Source organism: Salvelinus sp. IW2-2015, unplaced genomic scaffold, assembly GCF_002910315.2.
Source record: "Salvelinus sp. IW2-2015 unplaced genomic scaffold, ASM291031v2 Un_scaffold4130, whole genome shotgun sequence".
Taxonomy (NCBI): Eukaryota; Metazoa; Chordata; class Actinopteri; order Salmoniformes; family Salmonidae; genus Salvelinus; species Salvelinus sp. IW2-2015.
The window spans coordinates 37107-46288 of record NW_019945402.1 but is presented as its reverse complement, the minus strand read 5'-3'; the positions used below and the strand labels follow the sequence as shown (position 1 = coordinate 46288).

The window sequence follows — 9182 nt, the reverse complement described above, 5'->3', positions numbered from 1 at the left end:
CGAAAATGGGCTGACGGAGAGAGGGCTGACCGGAGAGAGAGGGCTAGAGAAGGAGAGGAGAGAGGCGTGACGGAGAGAGGGCTGACAGAGAGGAGCTGTACGGAGAGAGGCTGACGGAGAGGTGCGCGAGAGAGGCGCTGACGGAGAGGGCTGACAGAGAGGCTGACGGAAGAGGTATACAGAGCGAGGGTAGACAGAGCGAGGGTAGACAGAGACAGAGAGAGGTAGACAGAGAGAGGGGTAGGACAGAGACAGAGAGAGGGTAACAGAGACAGAGAGAGGGTAGACAGAAGGTAGACAGAGAGAGAAAGGTAGACAGGAAACAGAAGAGAGGGAAAACATAGAGAGGGTAGACAGAGAGAGAGGACTGGACAGAGAGGCTCGATGCATGCTACATTTAGTATCGGTTATGGGTCCGCAGACTTGATGCACATTGAATTAGGGAAAACGATGCGTATCGGTGATTCGTTACCCATCATCATCTATGAGGTAGCCAGCTGTGTGTGTTGTGTGTGGTGTGGTGTTGGTGTGTGGTGTGTGTGTGTGTGTGTTGTTGTGTTGTATACACACCTGAACATCTCACTGATGCCCTCACCGCTCTGTGCCTGAGTCTCAAAGAGTAGTGGAACCCTCTAGACTCCGCCCACAGCCTGCCCACATCCCTCGTCTACTACACGACGCTTTAGTCAGATCCACCGGCCGGCACACACACACACACACACACACAGTACACACACACACACACACGTTATAAGTCCAATGAACCTTGTTATTGATTATTGCATTGTAGGGTTTTGAGTTTGCAAGAAAGGCATTTCACTGTACTCCTGCATGTGACATTAAAACTTGAAAAAAACAACACACACACACACACACACACCACACACACACACACACACACCACACACACACACCACACACACACACACACACACACACACCACCTTGTTGGCACACACCACGAAGACGATGCTCTCCATGTTAACCATGGAACCCCATCTCTTGTTTATCTCCCCCAGCCAGCTGTCCAACGCATCGAAACTCTCCCTCAGACCTACATCATACACCAACACACCCCCTGGCTGTCCTTATAGAACTCATTACGAACCTGCAGAGACAAAGAGAGAGAAAGAGACAGATACAGAGACAGAGACAGAGACAGAGAGAGAGAGAGAGAGGAGAGAGAGAGAGAGAGAGAGAGAGAGAGAGAGAGAGAGAGAGAGACAGAAGACAGAGAGACGAGACAGAGACAGAGACGAGACGAGGAGACAGAGAGACAGAGAGACAGAGGAGAGAGGAGAGAGAGACAGAGAGAGAGAGGACAGAGAGAGAGAGAGACAGAGAGAGGACAGAGAGAGAGAGGACAGGAGAGAGAGAACAGAGAGACAGAGAAACACAGAGCATGAGAGGCACAGGACGAGACAAAGAGAGAGAGAGAGAGAGAGAGACGAGAGAGACGGAGAGAGGAGAGACAGAGAGAGACAGAGAGACAGACAAAGAGACAGACAGAGAGACAGAGAGAGAGACAGAGAGAGAGACAGAGAGAGAGACAGAGAGAGAGACAGAGAGACAGACAGAGAGACAGACAGAGAGACAAACAGAGAGAGAGAGAGAGAATAACAACATTGGTGACCTGTTGCCTGTTAAAAGGGTAACCAGTGGAGCATAAACACCATTGTAAATACAACCTATATGTATTTATTTCCCCACAGACTAAACATTTTGCAACAGAATCTGCGTAATGAGGGTTAAATGCGGATTCTGTGGCAAAACGTTTTGCAACAGAAACCGACAGAGTTTCTCCAAACGGGATTATCTACATTTCAGTCATTTAACAGATGCTCTTATCCAGAGCGACTTACAGCAACAATTAGGGTTTAGTGCCTTGCTCAAGGACACATCGACAGATTTCTCTTCTAGTCGGCTTGGAGGTTCGAACCAGTGACCTTTCGTTTACTAGGCTACCTGCCGCTCTCTTTTCTATTGGACAGATGCAGGTAGGAATCCTTCCCCGTTTCATTCTGTTTGCTACCGTTTGGTTCTTAAACGATAACCGATTTCCATAATGAATACACCCATGCTGTCCCTGTGAAGCAATTCATTATTACACCAGTAAGGGGTGCTGTTGCTCCACAAATCACCATTGAGTCAAACGCAGTAGTGAAGTGCATCTCGTGTTTTCATTCGGTATGGAAACAGCAGCAAATCCACAGTAAACACACAGACAGCGTGTCTGGACATGAAAGTGTACATGTTTTTCTGGTCAGACGTGTACAAGTATGTTCCAGTATGTTAGAAGGTAGTTATATAACAGGACCATGATTCACGTTTTAAATATGTCTTTGAATTCAACTTTATGTGCCACTACTTTGGCCAGGTAGGTCTCTCTTGAAAAATAGATTTGTAATCTAACTTGACACAAATAAAGGTCAGATAATTCTAATTTATTTTTTATTTAACTAGGCAAGTCAGTTAAGAACAAATTCTTATTCAACAATGATGGCCTACCCCGGCCAAACTCTAACCCGGACGACGCTGGGCCAATTGTGCACCGCCCTATGGGACTCTCAATCACTGCCGGTTGTGATACAGCCTGGAATCGAACCAGGGTCTGTAGTGACGTCGAGAGGCAGTGTCTTAGACCACTGCGCTACTCGGGAGCCATAAGGCGGTAAGGTAGTAAGGTACTCACTGACCTCATAGAAGATCAATAAGGTACTCACTGACCTCATAGAAGATCAATAAGGTACTCACTGACCTCATAGAAGATCAAAAGGCAGTAAAAAGGTAGTCACTGACCTCATAGAAGATCAATAAGGTAATAAGTACTCACTGACCTCATAGAAGATCAATAAGGTAATAAGGTACTCACTGACCTCATAGAAGATCAATAAAGTAATAAGTTAACTCAATGACCTATAGAAGATCAATAAGGTAATAAGTTACTCACTGACCTCATAGAAGATCAATAAGGCAGTAAGGTACTCACTGACCTCATAGAAGATCAATAAGGTAATAAGGTACTCACTGACCTCATAGAAGAAGGGGTGTCCTGCCATGTCAAAGATGTTCACTTTGATCTCTCTGTCACGTACCTGGACTCTGATGGAGAGAAGAAAACACCCAATCAGTCACACAGACTTCAGTAGTCTCTACAGCAGTGGTTCTCTACAAGCGGTACTAGTAGGCTTACTGGTAAAATGCACATATCAGGGGTACTTCATGCAGAGCAGGGATTTCGTTAATTCGCATTTACACAATCATTATTGCATTCCCAGTGTTGATCAAAGCTCAGAACGCTTACAATCTTGTTCTGAGTTCTAAACACGCCTGCCTCTTTGCGAACAAGTGGAATCATAAACAATTGCTTGTTTGTTATGTTCGCCTGCCTCCTCCTGATTGCTGCCCCCCCCCCCCCAGATTAGCACATTAACCACTCTCTCAAATGGCTAACTACGTCCTCTGGCGTGACAGGCCGATGGCCAGACTACTCCATGGCTAACTATGTCCTCTGGCGTCACAGGCTGATGGCCAGACTACTCCATGGCTAACTACGTCCTCTGGCGTCACAGGCCGATGGCCAGACTACTCCATGGCTAACTACGTCCTCTGGCGTGACAGGCCGATGGCCAGACTACTCCATGGCTAACTACGTCCTCTGGCGTGACAGGCCGATGGCCAGACTACTCCAGCTCAGAGTCGCTAGGGAACTAAAAGATGTTGCTGACGGTGGATTTTGAAGATGCCGGACAGATATAATATTTTTTGTTTTGTTTCATCGTCCCACGACTCCTGCCATGTCTACAGGCATTCCTCCAAAACAAAGACAACCAGACTCTTGGAGAATAAAAGCACACAACTGGTAAATAGTCACTTGTAGATAGATATATATGTCAGTCAGTCAGGTGGCGAGCTGCCGGTAGAGACTTCTATTGCAGTAATGGATCTCATCCTAACTTTCCAGAGGCTACTGACACAGACAGCGGTGTGCTGCTCTGTGGTGAGGCTGCAAAACGCATGCAGGAGGAATTTATTTTGATTTAATTTAACCTTTAAATTTAACTAGGCAAGTCAGTTATTAAGAACAAATTCTTATTTTACAATGACGGCCGCCTACCCCACCGGCCAAACCCCTCCCCTAACCAGGACGACGCTGGGCCAATTGCGCGCCGCCCTATCACACTCCCGATCACGGTCGGTTGTGACACAGCCTGGGAACGAACCAGGGTCTGTAGTGATGCCACTTGTTTGTTGACCACTACATCACCGACGCAGAGTTGTAAATGTACACGGTAGTAACAGTAACCAAAGGAGATTGAGATCCTACTACGGTACACTCGTCTCCTTTATTTGAAATGATCTGACAGCAATGGAACTGAGCATCTGGTCTACAAATGATCGAAATACACTTGAGTGTACAAAACATTAAGAACACCTTCCTAATATTGAGTTGCAAAACTGCCTCAATTCGGTTCGGGGCATGGACTCTACAAGGTGTGGAAAGCGTTCCACAGGGATGCTGGTCCATGTTAATTCCAATGCTTCCCACAGTTTGTGTCAAGGCTGGATGTCCTTTGGGTGGGTGGACCGTTCTTGATACACACAGGAAACTGTTGAGCGTGAAAAAACACAGCAGCGTTGCAGTTCTTGACACAAACCGTGCGCCCTGGCACCTGCTACCATACACCGTTCAAAGGCACTTAAATATTTTGTCTTGTCCATTCACCCTCTGAAAGGCACACAGACACAATCCATGTCTCAATTGTCTCAAAGCTTAATCCTGTCTCCTCCCCTTCATCTAAGTGGATTTAACAGATGACATCAATAAGGGATCATATCTTTCACCTGGATTCACCTGGTCAGTCTGTGTCATGGAAAGAGCAGGTGTTCATAATGTTTCGTAAACTCAGTATATGCCTCTTACTGCTGCAACACGTGTCATCATTAGGGGACAACTTACTTGGTGACCCCATAGTCGATCCCTATGGTGGCCAGGTACTTGGGCACAAACCTCTTCTCACAGTATCGCTTGATGATGCAGCTCTGTAATTAAGAAAAAGTAGTAGAGATGTATAAAGTGACAAATATAGTATATATAGAGCACATTACACGTGGAAACTATATGTCATTCTTATGCAGCGATTGCCGTGTAAGCATGGGTGATCAGTGGTCGTGATGGTATTGATGCATTCTGTGATAGGCTACCCTAGCTGGCTGGCATGCTTTAGACTGGGAGACATCATCGCATTGTTGAATATCGACTTAAATGATTTACATGCATCTGTTCAGTGGAGGCTTTTGCTCCATTTGTAAAATGTGTAGAATGTGGTCCAAATTCATCTCACTCCATCTCCTTCTACTGCCGGCCACTGGGCTTCCTGTCATCACCATATTTGGTGGTGAGTGGAAATGCCAACAGGATGCTTCAGAGGTATACATCTGGTAAAACATCTGGCTCATTGTTCTATCTGTGTAGTAACAAAGTGTATTAACAAAGTAGCAAAGATCCTGATAACCAAGGGTTGGAACTGGTTCAGGGAATAGAACCGAAAACCGAAAGTGATCTATACTGTTCTAGAACAAACCGTTGTTTTAAAAGCATGGGAACCGGGTTAATAACGTTATTTTATGCCCCACATTTTCCCCCAATCCCACAAAAAAACACAGAAAAAAAGCACCTATGCAAAGCCCCTCCCTCTGTCAATCAGAAACTTCTTCCAGTTGTCTACTTGCCTGCCAGCCTGTCTGTCTGTCTGTCTGTCTACCTGCCAGCCTGTCTGTCTGTCTGTCTGTCTGCCTGCCTGCCTGCCAGCCTGTCTGTCTGTCTGCCAGCCTGTCTGATCTACCTGCCTGCCAGCCGTTCTGTCTACCTGCTGCCAGCCTGTCTGTCTACCTGCCTGCCAGCCGTCTGTCTGTCTGTCTACCTTCCGCCTGTTGTCTGTGCTCCTTGCCAGCCTGTCTGTCTGTCTGTCTGTCTGTCTGTCTGTCTGTCTGTCTGTCTGTCTGTCTGTCTGCGTCTGTCTGTCTGTCTACCTGCCAGCCAGCCTGTCTGTCTGTCTGTCTGTCTACTGCCAGCTGTCTGTCTGTCTACCTGCCAGCCTGTCTGTCTGTCTGTCTGTCTGTCTGTCTGCCTGCCAGCCTGTCTGTCTGTCTAGCCAGCCTGTCTACCTGCCTGCCAGCCTGTCTGTCTACCTGCCTGCCAGCCTGTCTGTCTACCTGCCTGCCAGCCTGTCTGTCTGTCTACTTGCCTGCCAGCCTGTCTGTCTACCTGCCAGCCTGTCTGTCTGGTGTAGGCTGTCATTGTAAATAAGAATCTGACTTTTTTTAAATAAATAAATGAAAAATTATGGAAAGTCGCTAGCTAACACTTGTTTGTATCTAACTTGCTATGTGTATTGACTGTGTAAACCTGGAGATTCCACCAAGTAGGTGTAGATATTGCCATAGGCTACATCAAATCAAATGTATTTATTCTCCCTTCTTGCATCAGCTGATATCTCAAAGTACTTTGGGCCATTTGATTGGGTTGTCTGCACAGCAGGTTTCCGGTGAGGTAAGCATAATGCGACAGTTTATTTTATTGAAATCACATTACATGAGAGTATTGAGAGTACCCCGCTCCGGGGTGTGGTCACGTTAAGCCACGCCTTGCCGTGTGTATCTATTGTAAATCGGTTTTATTTTATTTTATAAAAAACTATGTGACGTGGGAGCTCCAGTCCACACACACTAGTCACCGTTCAACTCCATCGTAAATTGCAGAGTTGAGTTTAGTCGTCTAGCTAGCTACCTGTCTTCTTACATTGATCTGTACAGTTGCTGGCATGCTAACGTTAACGTTGTTATGAAATAAATCATGTAATTTAGCTAGGTGACTCACCTTGCCCACCTCGGCATTGCCAAGACTGATCACTTTCACGCGGAGCGATTTCTTGTTCTCACGTCTCTTCTGCACATTTGAGTCCATGCTAATGAGATTGACCAAGTATGTTAAAATATGTTATTTACGTCTTCGATGATGGCTGTCAAGACAGCTGGAATTCCAATGGTAGCTAACGTTAGCTAGCTAGCTTAGCACGCCCCTTAACGTTATCTGGCTAGCAGACATTTACTCCATCGTTTACGACAGTATACACCACTGCATCGTTATGGATCTAAAATATTATCTAGACTCGTAAAATTCTGGACAAGTGAAATATGCATCGGATGGGATAGGTAGCTTGCATGTGCTAGCCAGCTCCGCTATTTTGCTCAATAAACCTCTCCGGCAATTTCTTATTTGCGGCAGCAGCTGCATTATGAAGTCAGCGTTGTCTATGATGTCATAACCCTCCACATTCCGGCAGTGGGTGAAAATGGGAGCCATATTGGTCAGGGACAAATACAAAACCCAGTCTAATTGGAATAAATGGCAGTAAAAGCATAATCCTGATTTATTTATGCAGGATAATGAAAGTAAGGCATGTGATTGTATCAGGAATTGTGTAATATAATTATTGTCAACCTAAAATACAGTCATATAATTATAAATATAGTTTATACTGTATTTATATTTAAATGTCTACATTTGTGTTTTCTTTGGAAAGCTTTGGATGTTATTACATGACACAAAATCAGTACTTTTTGCTGATAAAAATCTTAAAATTCATTATTTTACACAACAGCTTATCACAGCACTAGCAAACCATGGTTGACTTTTATACCAGAAGGGTCCACCACTCTAGTATTCGAATTTCTAATTACATGACCCAAATTAGTTTAGGTTAATGTGGATATTAGTTTAGGTTAACGTGAGTATTAGTTTAGGTTAACGTGAGTATTAGTTTAGGTTAACGTGGGTATTAGTTTAGGTTAACGTGGGTATTAGTTTAGGTTAATGTGGGTATTAGTTTAGAATAATGTAGGTATTAGTTTAGAATAATGTAAAATATCACTTATTTTTATTATCAACAGGATAGTTTAGGTCCCGGAGGCTGATTGGCTGAAACAGCGTTTCAGCCTTGTGTATATCAGACCTTGGGTATGAAGTACAAATACATGTATACTACTCTATTTACGTTGGTAACCAGTTTATAATAGCAATAAGTCACCTTGGGGGTTTGTGGTATATGGCCAATATACCACGGCTAAGAGATGTATCCAGGCACTCTGCTTTGTATCGTGGGTAAAAACAGTCCGTACCCCTCCTGGTGGTAAACTCCTCTATCATCCTTAGCTCCCACTTCTCCCGCACGGTGACCTCTGACCTCACCCACTAAGGAAATTACCTCTATGACAGCATTTTCGGGAGTTTACAGTACCTATCAAGAATTTGGACACACCTACTCATTCAAGGGTTTTTCTTAATTTTTTACTATTTTCTACATTGTGGAATATTAGTGAAGACATCAAAACTATGAAATAACACATATGGAATCATGTAGTAACCAAAAAAAAGTGTTAAACAAATCAAAATATATTTTAGATCCTTCAAAGATGTCACCCTTTGCCTTGATGACAGCTTTGCACACTCTTGGCATTCTCTCAACCAGCTTCATGAGGTAGTCACCTGGAATGCATTTCAATTAACAGGTGTGCCTTGTTAAAAGTTAATTTGTGGAATTTCTTTCCTTCTTAATAAAAAAAAAAAAGGTAGTTAAGAAAAACCCTTGATTGAGTAGGTGTGTCCAAACTTTTGGCTGGTACTGTACATGCAACAAAAAAACATTATTTACAAAAAGCAATCTATTAGTATGGTTTTTGAACACTATAATATGTTTACAAGCATGATAGCTGTACTTTTAGTCTATGGTTAACGCATTTTGTTAGCCATTAGTTAATCAGCGTCAAACTTTCTCTATGAACTATGGAAAGTTAGCTGGCTAACTCTTTGATCCTGCTTTGTGAAATCATAACCCCCTGTGTACCAATATCACTCAAACAGCAGTATCTGTACCTCCTCTCCTCCACTCCCTTCTCTCCTCTCCTCTTGATCTCTGCTACACGACTTTAGCCTGACAGCCCCAACATTATATGTAAAAGATCATTGGGTAGGGCCTGTTTTTTCATCAATAAACTGATCACTAAATTGATCACTAACATTTTTAAGCTGAGCCATTTGCTCGTGCTCTGCTGCGCAATACAGTCATATCTGACTAAGATCATGACAATGGATATACTAACTGAGGAAGTTATTTCAGGTT

General features: G+C 44.1%; 1 protein-coding gene across 1 annotated transcript; it reads right to left on the bottom strand.

Annotated features, from left to right (window-relative positions):
* Window positions 1-970: 970 nt before the first annotated feature.
* Window positions 971-7306, bottom strand: LOC112076919 (dnaJ homolog subfamily C member 27). Its single transcript, XM_024143556.2, has 4 exons — window positions 6881-7306; window positions 4961-5043; window positions 3033-3102; window positions 971-1108 (listed from the first exon to the last, which is right to left on the bottom strand). The coding sequence occupies exons 1-4, from the start codon at window positions 6965-6967 to the stop codon at window positions 1055-1057; spliced, it is 294 nt and encodes a 97-aa protein (XP_023999324.1). The 5' UTR covers window positions 6968-7306; the 3' UTR covers window positions 971-1054.
* Between the last annotated feature and the right edge of the window lie 1876 nt (window positions 7307-9182).